The 16,827-nt window shown below is 41.5% G+C and overlaps 1 protein-coding gene across 3 annotated transcripts in view; it reads left to right on the top strand.

Moving 5' to 3' along the window:
• The window catches only part of LOC143775519 (tropomodulin-2-like), a 77,086-nt gene extending 64,466 nt beyond the window's left edge, over positions 1–12,620 (top strand). For all 3 annotated transcript variants that reach the window (XM_077263751.1, XM_077263752.1, XM_077263753.1), the window contains 4 exons: positions 3,822–3,929; positions 6,268–6,411; positions 6,492–6,636; positions 11,095–12,620. In XM_077263751.1, the coding sequence (XP_077119866.1) occupies positions 3,822–3,929; positions 6,268–6,411; positions 6,492–6,636; positions 11,095–11,129 (432 nt within the window). In that variant the 3' untranslated portion in view covers positions 11,130–12,620. The remainder of the gene's footprint in view (positions 1–3,821; positions 3,930–6,267; positions 6,412–6,491; positions 6,637–11,094) is intronic.
• Positions 12,621–16,827: the final 4,207 nt, after the last annotated feature.

Here is a 16,827-nt window from a genome sequence, read left to right as displayed (position 1 = left end):
TATCACTTGCTTGTTTTTCTCTCTTGTAGATGTAGCGTGGTCAGAATGCTGAGCTGTGTATAACCCCGCCCACACCCGATCGGCAGCTTCCTGTGTACATTGTGTCAGTAAGCTGCCAATCAGTGGTGGGGGCGGAGTTATAGAGATTAAACCTGACTGGCCTGCACGTGACACCTAGTCCGGCAGTGATATTCTGTTGCTGATAAAACACTCTTTTCATTGAAACTACAACGCACAGCCTAATAAGTGACATCCCTGGAATCAGGCTCTCTGCCCCATACATCCTGCTGCACTACGATTAGATAGCAAATACCTGCTGCTAGATTCCCTTTAACGGGATCATCCAGAGAGCCTTATACCAGGTCTTGCTGTTAGTCACAGTCAGAAGACCCGCACCATCCATCGCAGGGTGATGTTTTGGTTAGTGCTGTTTCTCCTCTCGGAAAACACCATGTGATGGAAGTAGCCTCGCAAACCAGATAATGCTCCATGTGAAGACGTAAGAAAAAAAATGAATAATCTTGTAGATATTGCACCATTCATGGCTAACAAAAATGTATATCTACAATACGATATGCAACATATCTATCTCCTTTCACTCAGAGCAATAATCTTGTTTCAAGTGGCTATTTTGGTACCAAAACCGTATTTTCTTTTGACCACATAGGCAAAAAAGAAAGATATGCAAAACATAGCTCTCCTCCAGAAAAAAGAAAGATGTCTCTGTAGTTCAATCTACTGGAGATAGATACTATAAAAGTCCGGCTCTTTAAAGGGAACCTGCCAGTAAGATCAATCCTCCTAAACCGTCGTTATGGGCATGTAGGTAATAGAAATCTGAATAAAATGGTATCTTCAAATCTGCGATCCGATATCTTATTCCAGAGATATTCATGGTTTTCTTATATGTAAATGTGCGGCTAAGATCTATGGGCCGGACATAGATCTTCCTGAGAATCTGCCTCCAGAGTCTATTTTAAATGAAAGGGGACATGAACAGCAACACAAATATCAGAATAACAAAGAATAAGGCCAAAAATAGCTTTCTTCAGCTATATTTGCACCACAAAAATAATTATTTTAATTACCACCAGTAATTTATATGTGCACCAAAACATCCCCGAAACAAATTACAATATCTGCCGCATAAAACAAGACCACACCACTAAAGAAAAGCTATTGCTACTGAATTATGGAGATGCAAAAACAAGAACAAAAATGAGGTCATTAAGGCCCTTCTGACATGGTCATTAAGGGTTTAGAAAGGTTCTCCACCTCTTTATTTTCTAAGAGGGTAATATGAAAGCCTGTTGGCAAGATGTCAGCACAATGCCATCCACCTGAGATGATCAGCAGAGACATGTCTGGTCTCTAAGGACACAATGGCTACAGCTTTATTAATGGCTGCACTCAGCGAGGAACTGTTTACTCAGCCGTCAGCCCGAGAGAACTGCAGCTTCAGTGAGGGTGAAATAAGGGCAACAATTAAAATATTCATTTCCCATCGCCTGCTGCTATACTGAAATTATTTTGGTAGAAATACACTTAGAAGGGAGGTTACATTGTGGGAAAGAAGATTTAAAAAAAAAATGTCTCACTTTAAACAGAGCAGAAAAGATTCTTAAAACTGCATCATGTCCGATTTCTCCTGTGTTCTTCATTTGTATTTATCAGAGTTTTGCTGCTGATTTTGCTTTTTATGATGCAGCGTTCCTGTGGATTCCAGCACTTATGGGGAGAGGGGAATGTACCCTTGTAAAGTCTGACGTACCAGAATGATCTCCATTTAAGTGATTACTGTAGCCCTCACCTAAGGCTCTGGTCATACGTATGAGCTTCTTCTCTGTTGCTTAGTATGAGGCTTGGACTGGCCCACAGGAGAACTGGCCCTATGCAGGAGTGGCTCCATTCCCCTATTTGAGCAGTAGTTGACACACTACACACTATGTTCAGGCAAAGCAAACATCTCATCATTCATTTTACAAACTGCCCATTTTATTATTTTATAGAAGAATAGGTACATTTGTGAATAGGGGTAATGTAACATTTGCATTACAGTGGGACACTGCTTATTAATGTCCAGGATAGAGAAAGTGTGTTCAACAGAAGTTAAAAAAATGGATCAATTACGGTTAATGGTATTTGTCAAGATCTCTTACAAAAGAGACCATATTGGATCCCTCATAAATTTCCACTTTTATAGCAGTTATGGTGTCCGTGTGAACTGAGCTATAACTGCTGAAAGATTCCTTCTTGTTAGGCCGGGGTCACACTTGCGAGTGCAATGCGAGTCTTTCGCCTCAATACCCGGCACTGCCGCCGCCACTCGGGACCGGAGCGTGTGGCTGTATGTATTTCTATGCTGCCGTACGCTCCGGTCCTGAGTGCCGGCGGCAGTGCCGGGTATTGATGCGAGAGACTCGCGCGAGTTTCTCACATTGCACTCGCAAGTGTGACCTCGGCCTTAGACGTGCCCCGCTAAAATCTGATTAGAGGTTTTCTGAAAGCTGGCCCTGAAATCTTCAGCAAGAGTTTTCTACAGCACTACAATTTCCTATGAAAAAAAAAATGTAAAGATATGATCTGCTCCATTGTAATAAATTAGGCTACAAAATAGAGATTCCACCCTAATAACGCAGAATTACGCAGTAATGTATTAAAGGACGTGTTCTTTTGTCAGCCACACAAGCCTTTTAAACAATTACCCTTGTTCTTGAACATTTTGGGCGCTTAGTTGTGTAGCGCTGTTTCCAGTCTGTCTTCCCATTAGACTGGACAGCCAGAGGACCAAGGGCGGTATAATGAGAACATGGTAGGAGGCGACTTTTCGGAACCTATTTGTACAAGTGAATGGGTGGTTCAGTAACCAGCAGCAAGACATTCCTCTTGAAGTTGACAATATCTACATTTTTTTAAGAGGGCCCGTCACCAGGTCAAAAGCAGACAGTGTTTTTAAATCTAATATTCTTCCTTCTGCTCCCCTGAGTATGCCATACGGTTCCAGAATTATGGACCTTTTTGTTTGGTGCAAATTTTTACTATCTTTACTAAGGGGCACAGCTCACAGGACTCTCTGGGGCCGTATCTTTGGGCAGCTGTGCTTATTACACTGTGAGCCATGCCCCCTTGGAAAATATCATAAAAAGTAACTTTAATTGAAAACCCCTTATCTCTAGAACATGGAATGCTCAGGGGAGGAATAAAATAAGAGCAAAAACTGGCCACTTCTGACATGAAAGACGGGTCTTTTTTTTAAGTTATTTCACAATTAACCTGTTAATCCCTATAACAGACTCTTAGCTTTTAGAGCTTTCTCACACTGTCGTAGATTCTCTCATGCATGAGAATCTGGATAATTATGCTAATGTCAAATGGCATAAACTCTGCCAGAGTGTGAGCCGAGTGTCACCTTACCGGTGATCCGATTCTCTTACATGAGATAATGGCAGCACAGGTGTGGAAAAGATGGAGAACTTAATTTCTCCATCTTCTCCATGTTCTCGGATGTCCACATCACACGCACTCATAGACTTGTATTGGTGCACTCGATCTGATTATCGGATGCACTCGCAGCATTCCGAATCGGCATGAGAAAAAATTGCAGATCTGCACTGCCCCATAAACCATCGGATAGCACACAGCCATGTTATACGCCAGTGTGAGCGAGGCCTTTTTGGTAACTTACGGTATTTATTTTATCTTTGGCACTGAGGCCCATTTAAAACCTAACACTCATGAGACAAGATTTAGATGCACACATTATCTGATTTTTCTTTTCTGGCTGATACCATTGTTTTTTTGTTTTTTCTAATGAATTGTAGAATATCCCAATACCGACCCTGAAGGAATTTGCAAAGTCTTTGGAATCGAATACCCATGTTAAGTGTTTCAGCCTTGCGGCAACACGAAGCAATGATCCAGTAGCTATTGTAAGTATATATTAAACATGAACCATTGATTTGTAGAATTGTGGCTAAAAATATTATGTAAATGTATAATTATGAAGGAGCGTAACATTTTGGAGAATCTCTTAGAATGTGGCTATGATAAGATATAGGATAGTTTAGGGGGCTATGTAATGTGATGGGGGCTGCAATTGCTTGTAGCATAAGAGTTGTGAGAAAGTAGGAGATCCATGGTGCTTCATTTATAATTGGTCCCTGTTGTGCTGCAGGTTTTTACATTCCCTGTGTATCCACCTGGCCTACAATTACATTGATGTATAGCCATAAACTCCCGGTAATGTTGGCTGTCTTCTAGGGACAGAGGAGGAGATGAATAAAAGGTGCCAGATTAAAGGGTTTGTGTCTAGTTTTTTCTTAGGGTAGGGGATAACTTTTTGATCGGTGGGGTACCAACTGCTGGGATCCCCACAAATCCCGAGAATAGGGCTGTGAAGAGCCCTGTCTGAATGGAGTAGAGGTTGTGCAGGTGCATCTCCATTCATTCTCTATGAGACTGCAGGAATTAGCTGAGAGCAGCACTATATTTCAGAGCATTATTCAATATCCATACAGGCTGAACAATAAGAATGTCCTTGTCAAACCTGCCAGATGTCACCATCAACAGAGAGGTCACCAGGGTACTGATGTTGACCCACGTCAAGGAAACAGTAAGAGTTCTCAAAGTGGGCCATGCGAAATCCCTGTACAACCCCGGGCACAGCGCAGTCCCTGACAATGACCATGCAGTCCTAAGACTCCAGTGCTGTGACTCCCGTGGTGACTTGTAGCAATGTCACTGACATGGCCGACTATAAGCTCATCCACCCTTATTATGTAATCCTCACTGTGACTTTATTATATTCTTAAGTTTTATTGGGAACCTACCTGCCCATGTCTCTGACAACCACCAAGTGACATCATCAGTAGGTCACACTGATTATTAGGCTGGAAACACACTAGTGTATGGCATCCAATGCGAGAGCAATGGATACAATTTGCTAATGACCGTCAGCAATCCGTATGAGAAAATAGATGTGATCTGCCCACAGAATAACACTGGGCCGAGTGCTATTCATTGTTTTATCCCATAGCACTTGGCCGTGTTATACGCTAGTGTGACCCTGGCCTTAGGCTGTCATCACCTCCTATTCCTGTAGGGACACATCAGGCAATGTCTGATTATGATGTCATCACTTACCATGATGCCCTACAGGAGATCCACGAGATCCCAGACCACCTCCCACACATCATGCTAATGCCACATCATATCTATGGTGTAGTCACCTGCCATAAATGGGCTTTAACAGCACGCGTCCAACATATGCCCATGGTGCAGCCCCAGCAGCTATCTAGCAGATATGCACACTGCCCACAATGAATCCACCCGATAACTGACTTCACTACATTTGTGATGTTACCACATACATTGTGCACTCATGACTTCACCAAGGCAGTGACGTTGTCTCCCCTGAGCCCACCCATCACAGCTATCTGACAGCTGGGAGTCATGGATTAATATGTAGACATGAAGAATTGTAGATGGGTTTTACAGAGCAGGATGTGGCACCAATTGGGCCGTGCTGGACCTTTTTATGTCTCTGATTTATTTTACTGGCTTACATAGCACCATCATATTCCGCGTAGCGTTTACAGACACCTTCATCACTGTCCCCATCGGGGGCTCACAATATAAGTTCCCTATCAGTATGTCTTTAGAGTGAGAGGCAGCTGAAGTACCCACCAGATGGGCAGCACGGTGGCTCAGTGGTTAGCACTGATCCTTTGCAGTGCTGGGGTCCTGTGAGCAGTCAGCATCATAGGGATTTGTATGTCACGTGTTTGCGTTGGTTTCCACTATATACTCATGGGGAATTTAGATTTAGCTGAACTAATATGGCAGGCCACCCCACTACCCCTACTTGTATCCTCACTACTCCTTGTGGGAGAGCTCCATTGTTAGATCACACGTCTTGCAGCAGAATGGTGATACTTTTGTATTGGGTTGTGCAAAGCTGCTAAGATTCAGGGATATATACAGTATCTTATAGGCAGCGCACTATTAAAGCAGAATGTTTGAAAAAGTTGCTTTAAGTTCCACTGTGACATAGTTTTCAGTGTAGAGCTAAGGGAATGTGCTGTTCTTTTACTGGGAACTTAAATGGAGCTACATATTAAACATACTTAGAATGTATCACACTGCACAATTACACCTGCCGTAGAGGTAGAAGTGGCCCCCTATGCGGCTGCACCAATAGTTTGTCCACTCTACTAAAGTGTTAATGTTTGTGGCATACCCATCCCTTACCAGACTGTCATTTTAAAGGCTTTTGCAGACATGTTAAAAGTTAATAAAACATTGAGAAGTCTCAACGTTGAAACAAACTTCATGACGGGAGCTGGGATTTTGGCCCTTGTAGAAGCTCTGAAGCAAAACAGAACCCTCACTGAGATTAAGATTGCTAATCAGGTAATGGAATAATCATTTATTTGGTCCTGGATAGCCGGCTACAGCTCAGATCCATCTTACATCTAGCTCCTCGTCTGCAGAGACAGCAGCTGGGGACTGCCGTGGAGATGGAAATCGCTCAGATGCTTGAGGAGAATTCGGCTATTCTGAAGTTTGGATATCCGTTTACACAGCAAGGTCCAAGGACCCGAGTAGCTGCAGCCATTACAAACAATAATGACTTAGGTGAGTCCTGATGTGATGTTATTACCAGCATGGAGCAGTAATGTGACCGTAAGGGATACCAGATATCAATTGCCACAGTAGTGTGATCAGCAGATGTCAGACATCACAGATAAGGGAGTCTTCTCCAACCAGGCAGAACCGACATAAGGGAAAGCGACCCGAATGTCAAGGAGCAGGGTGTAGTCATTGCATGTATGTAGATTTCTGCCTGCCTTACCATCATTACATTCTGTATTCATCTGGATAATCGTAGTGGCCATGTAATGCATCCAGACCACAGTTGATTAAACAGTGCCAAAGAGGTTTGAAGGAGTAATCTGATCTTATCGTAGGTATTTCTGGCATATCACTTCTATGGGAAGTAGTCAGGTAAGCGTGGTCAGCCGTTTCTGGGATTCTCAGAAGAGAATGGAGAGACCCACCACTTTATCTATTCTGCACCTGGATACACATCTAGCATCCCCCTCACTTAACTGGGCAGGTGATCCCCCTATTTTGGAGAAGGTACAGGTCCCAAAGGTGGCACATACATCTACCACGCATGTATAGCATACTCTATGGATACTCCATAAATGTCGAACATCAGAAAACTCCTATAAGGCTACAGAGATTATCAAATATTAGTCTTCAGATTCAGGTTTAAGGGGTAACTTATCTCCTTTTGGAGAGTGACATGTCAAATCTGCCATATCAGGGTGAGGAGACTTATACATCCTCCTCTGGGAAATTAAATATGCAAATTCTCTCTTCATAGACGAAGAGGACTTGAACTCTAGTGCCACCTATTGGAAGCAGAGATCCTAAAAGTCAATATCGACCCTTCAAACAGCCTTACAACATGACATAGGATAAAAGCCAAACCAGAATCTCAATTTGTAGACACTGTGTTTTGGGGTGATTGCCCTTGTCAGTGCAAAGTTGGAGATCTGATTTGGCTAGGCGAGAGGCTCTGGACTGGGGTTTAAAAGGTAACATGTCATTCTCCACAAGGAGAAACTTTGCTCCATAAACCCCAGTCCAGAGCCTCTCATCTGGCCAAATCAGATCTCATACTTTGCACTGATGAGGGGCAATCACCCTGAAACACCGTGTCTGCAAATTGAGATTCTGGTTTGGCTTTTACCCAAAGTCATATTGCAAGGCTCGTTAGAGGGTCGATATTGACTTTTAGGATTGCTTCCAATAGGTGGCTCTAGAGTTCAAGTCCTTGCCTCTCTGAAGAAGCAGTTTGCATATTATTCTTCAGTTTCACAAATTTTACCTAGTGCTGTAAAAAAAAAACAAAAAAAAAAACAGGACATGAAATTGGCATTATTAATGTAAAATAGAATTTATTATCTAGAACTGCAAACACTAATAATAAAAGGTTGGAAACTACCTTATTTCCTACTGTGAATCAAGAGTCTGATAGTAAAGCCTTCTGGCATCCTCATCCTCTTGTAGCAGGCGTTCCTTCCAACTCTGTGAGTCATGTACATTTATTTCCAGATATGTCAGTGAGAGAAGGGCAAGTTCTCCTCTGTGATCCCTTCTCATACTAATTTTAGTGGCGTAACAAAAACATAACTTTTCCTTCTATGTATCTCTAGTTTCTTTTATGATAGGAATGGCACAGCTGAGAATAATCACTGCTGAACCGCACAGATCGGGTCATAAATAATAATCATAAAAATGATAACAATAAAGGGTTTTTAATTATTTTTTACAAATATATATAAAAGGACATGGTTTAGAGAAGCTACAGATCTGCCATAGGAATTTATGTTCTGAGTTTAAATGTCTGATCCTTGTGTTCGCCAGGTAGATGCGGCCAAATGTAACCTACAGCTTCATTCCTCTGCCCCCTAGAAAACACATGAACGCTCTTGGGGGGAGTCGGGAGAAATACATTCTCAGCCCACAATTATTTAAGGAGTATGCGAGAGCCTTCAGAATAATGAGATTTAGGATTTTGGTCACACAGCAGATCTGCCACCTGGAAACTTAAAGGGGTTGTCTATGAGTTTTAAAAATGTATTAAAATTACAATATAAGCCTTACGTACGTATTTATTTTTTACCTTGAGTGGTCCCTGGCAGTCCTGCAGCAATCACCAGCTGTACATCATGAGGCAAATCACAGGCCCCCCGCAGTGACTGAGGCCAGTGATTGACTGCAGTGGTCAGATAAATGAGTATGTTAAGTACGGGAAAGATACATATCTTGGTACCGTGTTAGCCAGTAGATAGAAAAATATTTAGAATTTAGAGTCCTCAGTGGTTGATACCTTTTAATGGCTAACTGAAAAGATGCTAACAAATTGCTAAGCAATTTGTTACCACCTTTTCAGTTAGCCATTAAAAGGTATCAACCACTGAGGACTCTAAATTCTAAATATTTTTCTATGTTAAGTACGGTAATTTCTACAGGATTGGTTGGGACCCTGGGAGCAGAGCACTGGAGCGACAGGTTATTTTAACATACAAGTGCTTCTCACTAAATTAGAATAGCAGCAAAAAGTTAATTTATTTCAGTTCAATACAAAAAGTGAAACTCGTATATTATATAGAGTCATTACAATCAGAGTGATCTATTTCAAGTATTTATTTCTGTTAATGTTGATGATTATGGCTTACAGCCAATGAAAACCCAAAAGTCATTATCTCAGTAAATTAGAATAATTAACAAAACACACCTGCAAAGGCTTCCTAAGTGCTTAAAAAGGTCCCTTAGGGTACTGTCACACTCTGCAACTTTCCAACGATCACGACCAGCGATACGACCTGGCCGTGATCGTTGGAAAGTCGTTGTGTGGTCGCTGGAGAGCTGTCACACAGACAGCTCTCTCCAGCAACCAACGATGCCGAAGGCCCCGGGTAACCAGGGTAAACATCGGGTTACTAAGTGCAGGGCCGCGCTTAGTAACTTGATGTTTACCCTGGTTACCATCGTAAAAGTAAAAAAACCAAACAGTACATACTCACATTCCGGTGCCCGTCAGGTCCCTAGCCGTCTGCTTCCCGCTCTGACTGAGTGCCGCCGTAAAGTGAAAGCAGAGCACAGCGGTGACGTCACCGCTGTGCTCTGCTCTTACATTCCGGCCGGCAGTCAGTCAGAGCGGGAAGCAGACGGCAAGGGACCTGACGGGCACCGGAATGTGAGTATGTACTGTTTGGTTTTTTTTACTTTTACGATGGTAACCAGGGTAAACATCGGGTTACTAAGCGCGGCCCTGCGCTTAGTAACCCGATGTTTACCCTGGTTACAAGCGAACGCATCGCTGGATCGCTGTCACACACACCGATCCAACGATGACAGCGGGAGATCCAGCGACGAAAGAAAGTTCCAAACGATCTGCTACGACGTACGATTCTCAGCAGGGTCCCTGATCGCTGCTGCGTGTCAGACACAGCGATATCGTATGGATATCGCTGGAACGTCACGGATCGTACCGTCGTAGCGACAAAAGCGCCACTGTGTGACAGTACCCTTAGTCTGTTTCAGTAGGCTCCGCAATCATGGGGAAGACTGCTGACTAGACAGATGTCCAGAAGGCAGTCATTGACACACTCCACAAGGAGGATAAGCCACAAAAGGGCATTGCTAAAGACACTGGCTGTTCACAGAGTGCTGTATCCAAGCATATTAATGGAAAGTGGAGTGGAAGGAAAAAGTGTGGTAGATATTTTAATTTGGTGAGAAGCACTTGTATTTTATACATATACAGATTTTATACATGTTTGTTAATAATCCTTGACATACCCCTTAAGGATACTTTTCTACTATGATAACAATAATAATAAACAATTCTGGTATAAAATGAAGGATACGTGTGCCAAGATCGTCCCCTACTCCCGTACTATTCTCTATTTATCATGAATAAATGTGAGGATTTATCAAGCAAACATTGGGTATGTTCCATGTGTGTGTTTCTTCATAGAAAAATAAGCACAATATCACATTAACCATTAAAATTTGCTTTATTAAATTTAGCTATATGTGATATTAACTCATTAATTTACATCTTGCTATAAAACTCCTGGTGCATCATAAGGGTACTGCCAAATCTATATTTCTGCCGTTAAATAAAGTGCTTGACTTTCGTGGTAGAAAGGGTAGGATTTTGGAATAACAAATAGCTGAAGCAAAAACTTTATTTTTGTGGTGTACTTAGTTACATTTCCTGCATATTTTTGCACCGACCATATGCAGAAGCTGTATCAGATCAGACTTCAATATACATTTTCATTGAAGACATCGCCACCTGGTGGCATTTACTGGAATTGCTTGTAGTCAAACGTCAGGAATTTTAAACATGGACGGTTCTGACACTTATAATGTTTTCAGGGAAATAAGTACAAACTTTCCAAATTACCGATTACTTTACTTGATTGATTCCAATATTCTGTACTCTTGAATAAGTGTGAAGAAAAATATGCAGATTTGAATAAACTGAATTCTTTTTGTCTTTGTTTGCAGTCCGCCAAAAAAGAGTAGAAAGGGAACATCAGTAAATGAGGGAATGCTGGAAATACATATGCTGTCTTCTTTTGGAAGAAGGAGAAGCCAACTTGTGGAACGGATAGCTGCACTAATGTGATACAGTCCTATTGGACTACTTTATATTGCTGACTTATGAAGACTTTAATACATATTTTTTTTAGGACCTGCACTTGTACTTTGCATATGTTCATTCAGAACAGGTTAAATGTGACCTTGAACCCATGACTGTCAGTGAAGTGCTGGCGCTGCCAACCCCATGGTGCTGCCGTGTGACCTCACTTTTTTATAAGGGGGCACACGACAATGCATTGCCATCTTTCAATAATTTTGTGTATGATTTAATTTTACATAAGTTGACATTTTTTATGTATTTTTTTATACATTAAAGCAGTGACTAAATTGTTGCTGGGCTCCTCTAAAATGTCCATAGCGGCCAGACATAAGCTTACCTTCTTATATCATTTCTGTTACTTTCTCCACTACTATCCTGAATTTTTGCCGTCTATTCACGAGTCAATTTGAGGGGTGATACAGGATAATACAATTATAACTATGAAAATTCCTACTTCCTGCTGACTTCCTCCAAGCCGATGGCGAGAGGTTGTTTTTACATCTGTATTTATCGAATGTGCCCAGGGCTCTACGTCTTAGGCCTCATCCACACTTCAGTATCTTGCATCAGTGTTTATAAGCCAAAGCCAGGAGCGGATTTACAGAGTAAAACTATAACTGAAAGATTAATACCTGTTCTGGGGTTTGGAGACACTCCTGGTTTTAGCATAGTAATACTGATGAAATACTGATGCAAAAATAGTGAGGTGTAAATGAGGTCTCATGCTTATTTTTGTACCAATGCCTAAATATCTGAAGACAAGATGTCTAATCATACACTCAGAAAACATCTGCAGCTCTGCCACGTCTGCCATCTGTGCTGACAACGCAGTTTACACTTCCACCATAACTGCAGGATATGTAGCATTTAATACTAAAAGATGGACAGTTGTGATCTTAAAGGGAATATGTCAGCAGGATTTTCTATGTAATCTGAGTGTAGCATGAGGTAGAGGCTGAGACACTGATTTCAGTGATGTGTCATTTATTATTTATTAGGCAGTGTGCTGTTGTTTCAATATCATGAGTGTTTTATCAGTAGGAGATTATCACTGCTGGACTAGCTGCCTGCATACATCTTGATCCAACTCCGCCTCCCCCTCTGATAAGCAGCTCACTGCCAATAGGTATTGATATAGAAAGCTGTGTTGTGGCAAGGTTAGCTTTCTGAGCTCTGCCACATATTAAAATAATCTTCTTTTAACAAATTTGATCCCCAACAATGTGGGGTCAAAAGATGAAGAGATCCATATAATTAAAATGTTACATTTTTATTAAATCACAAATACAAAATAGTGAAAAAGCAGAGATGCCATATAGGGGACGCGAGGTGTCAGATTAAAAAAAAATATTAGTTTAGGTGATACTTAAAGTTGGCTTATAAAAAGTTGAAGAAAAATGTAAATGGCCCACTGAAAAAAGTATGTGAGTAAAATGCATAGGTAAAAAAAATGTCAATAAAGTGTACACTATGCATTGTACTAAAATAAGTAAGAAAGAAAGAAGGGTGTTATACTACTAAATCGGGGCTGTTAAATGGAGATTAGTAATATGCTGTAATAAGCATGTTCAGGACAAAGGTGTTTCATTATAGCCCATATATCAAGAGATAATGATAGAATACATACCATATCTTAGCAAGTGCTAGTTTAAAACCTTCTCATGAAGTGTTTAATATCCTTAGTTTACCTCTAGTTAACAGTGGCCTGATGAATCCTGTGGACTGTACACCTCAGCGTCCCCTTACTTCGACGCGCGTTTCGCCGCCAGCTTCTTCTTCCATATTGAAATAATTAGAAAATAAAATGTTTTTTCACTTTAGACATTTTTCTCTTATCTGCATAATATGTTGCCGAATGTAGTTAGTTTCATCATTGCTGCTTTAACGCAAGCAGTGTTGGATCCCTGTTTTTCTACAATTATTAGAAACACTTAAGCTATGTTCACACAATGCAATTGGGCTATGATTTTTTTTTTGCCACGATTTAGAAAATTGTAGCCAAAAAAGGCACCAACATTGTGTCATGTGATAATGGTCTAATACTTCCTGCTAGATCATCTTCTGGATTTAGCTTTTAAAATTGGAACACAAATTTTGCAGAATTTTTACAAAAACAATTTCTGTCAAACTACTCTTCCTTCACCATGCTGAGCGAACCACGAGCAGCATGCACCCACCAGGGGAGAGCTTGTCGATGTAGGTGAGTGGGGCAGGGTGACTATACGGGGACCCTGCCTGTTGGGATAGTCATCTTGCCCCCAGCCGTAGCGGTTTTCTCTGAGCCACTGCTGACAGGGACCCTTTCAGACGCATTTTCAGCTGGGTGTCAGACATGGCAGACAGCTCCTAACACTTGGTCCTTAGAGCTATATTGTGGCAACTGGCAACTAATGGGGCCATGCAGCTTAATGTTTCATAGCCCTCGTCTGGTTGCACTTTTAAAACCCTCTCTCATACAAAAATAGCCCAAATTATATAAAGATGTATAATTTTGTGCAGCTTTTTCTGTCGTATCGTACATTATATTGTACAATGTCTTATGTTATAAAATGTGAAAATCTGCAAAGCGGCACTACGCTCAGTCAGACACTAATGGATATGTTTACACTGCTAGCCATTTTGCATGGGAAATGACAAACCTATATGCTTTGCTGTGAATGACATTGTATACTGCACTAAACGGAATATCAGTGTTGGATATTATGAGCACCCTGTTGAATTGTCTATATCTTTGTATGGGAACATGGTGCTATTAATTTATATTTTATTGTAAAAGAATATATACAGCTCATATAATTCCATGGTAGAAATAGCCATGATGTGATGTAACCTGTCACAGCCGACCAAACATTCAACTTCGTGACTCCTTTTCACACTAGCTTGCATATTGTTACTCCCAAAACTGCAAGCAGCTGGTAATTTATGGGGTTATAATGGTATGTGTACAAGACGTTTTTTAAGGCAGATTTTGCCTGAAACCCGCCTGAAAAAGCATGAAATAATCCCAGAAAGGATGAATCTGTGTACAGCAATGTCAAAACGACTTGCTGTACATGTACTCTATTGGTATGTGTACACAGAGGTTTTTTTTAACTACAAGTTTTACAAGCAGAAACTACTTCTGGAAATGCTGCATTTTCTAGGCTTTTTTTGTTAGCTCTTTGTTAACGTTTCCCGAAGGCTTTTTTCTGTAATCGTTTTGGTAATGTATTTTGAGCTTTTTTTAGTATGTTTTGTGAGCTACTTTCTCACATTTTTTTGAAGTCTATTAAGCAGTGAATAAAACGCTACCGTTTTGTGAGGTAAAATCACCTCAAAAAACACTGACAATACACCCTAAGGGTATGTGCACACGTATAATGGTCCACTGCGGATTTTTCCGCAGCGGATTTGATAAATATGCAGGGCAAAAGCGCTGCGTTTTTGCTGCAGATTTATCGTGGATTTACCACGGATTTACCTCGGTTTTTGTGCAGATTTCACTGCGGTTTTACAACTGCGGTTTTCTATAGGAGCAGCTATAAAACCGCTGCGGAATCCGCAGAAAGAAGTGACATGCTGCGGAATGTAAACCGCTGCGTTTCCGCACGTTTTTTTCCGCAGCATGTGCACTGTGTTTTTTGTTTCCCATAGGTTTACACTGTTTATAGTCAGAGGCCATATAGACATAAGCCCCAACGGGACCAACGAAAGGGTGCAAAACCACAATGTGAAAGCACCCTTAAAGAAGTTAACTTACTGTTCTTCAGGTATTTTCCACTCTGAAGACGCTCTATTCTTTACAGTTGGAAGGCTCAAAAGATTTACAGAAGGTGCCCAGACATCTGAGTGTATATCCAGCGTCTCCGCTTTAGAAACTGCTAGCGGTTCCTTCACTGCTAAACAGGGAAAAAACACGACTGGAAAAACCAAGGTAAAAACACAGCACAAAAATGCTGGAAAACTGCTAAAAGAATTGTGGCTGGGTTATCATTCATGTCTCTATGGAGGACAGAAGACGTTGCTGAACACAGAGGGGGCTTTTTATCAAAGTGTTGGGATTTTTTTTGTCAGACACCGGGTGCAAAACAGTTTGAAAAGTCTCAATATGTTACTGTAACGTGTAGTTGTGCAAAAATTCAGCACCTCTGGGCAGTTTCATGCCAATTTGAATCAGCTCTGCCAAAATGGCTCATGCCGAGGAGGCACCAGGGTGGGATGGGTTATGGCTATGCCCGCTATTTGAGTACTTGACTTAGAAGTGGCACTAAATTTATTAGGTGATGTGCGCCTCTTAATGAATTTGGTGCACCGTACTCCAGCGAGCCCTTCATTAAGACGGGCATGTGCAATGCTATTAAAGAATCGGCCCCATAATGTGTCAGTTGTGAGATTCATTAAAATACTTAACAACATCATAGTTAGTGTGAATACAATGTACAATACAAAGGTGGTAGGTCACAATGCAGAAGTGCTATTTGTGCCTTTTTATATTATGCACATGTTTTATATTTTCGTGTTATGCTCTTCCATACAGGTACTATCTCCTCTCACTATTCTCCTAAACCATATATGCCATTATATTTATAATAAAACTAGAGGAGATTTACTAAGTTAAATGTGTGATAATTCTAGTTAAATTTGCGTAAAAAAAAATAGTCCTTCATGACATGCTCCACATTTCTTATGTGTTTTAAATCCCATTTACATGGACGTTGGGCCGTTTATAGCAGGCCAACAATCACCAGTTAACAAGCAAAAATTAGCAAAATGTGATTGTCGACAGGACATCGTGATGTGTAAGGCTACTTTCACACTAGCGTTAACTGCAATACGTCGCAAATGCATCGTTTTGCCGAAAATACGCATCCAGCAAAAGTTCTTGCTGGATACGTTTTTTCGTCATAGACTAACATTAGCGACGCATTTGCGACGCATTGCCAAACGTTGCGTCCGTTTTGCGACGCTTGGGCGTGTGGTAGCGGACCGTCGGGAGAAAAAAACGTTACATGTAACGTTTTTTGCTCCCGACGGTCCGCTTTTTCCGACCGCGCATGCGCGGCCGGAACTCCGCCCCCACCTCCCCGCACTTCCCCGCACCTCACAATGGGGCAGCGGATGCGTGGGAAAAATGCATCCGCTGCCCCCGTTGTGCGGCGGAGACCACGCTAGCGTCGGGAACGTCGGCCCGACGCACAGCGACGGGTTGTTCCCGACGCTAGTGTGAAAGTAGCCTAAGAAAGAAATGTGCTGTTGAAAAAATGATATCCTATGTGCACAGAACGATCATATTAACAATTGTTCTGTGCGCATAGAATTGGGGTTAACCTGCCTAAACAGGCCATTAGAAAACCCTCTATCAGCCTGCATGTAGCTAACAGATGGTCAATTAATGGCTATAGTTGGCACATTGAAACTCAACATTAGAATCTTTTTCATATTTGTTTAGCAAAGGTGTATTGTCCATTGAAAAGAGTGTGGCTTCCAAGGAAAGGGGCATGGTCTGAATGTGACCCTGCGCTCCATGTAAGGTCCCATTCATGCACCTGAGTTTTTCCAGAACTCGGATGTGTGAATTCTTTGGACATATTCGTGTGTCCGTTCTTTTGTGTACCGTC

The sequence above is a fragment of the Ranitomeya variabilis genome, chromosome 5, assembly GCF_051348905.1.
Source record: "Ranitomeya variabilis isolate aRanVar5 chromosome 5, aRanVar5.hap1, whole genome shotgun sequence".
Lineage (NCBI taxonomy): Eukaryota > Metazoa > Chordata > Amphibia > Anura > Dendrobatidae > Ranitomeya > Ranitomeya variabilis.
Note: the sequence above shows the minus strand (reverse complement) of the source record. Positions and strands in the feature narration are given on the sequence as shown.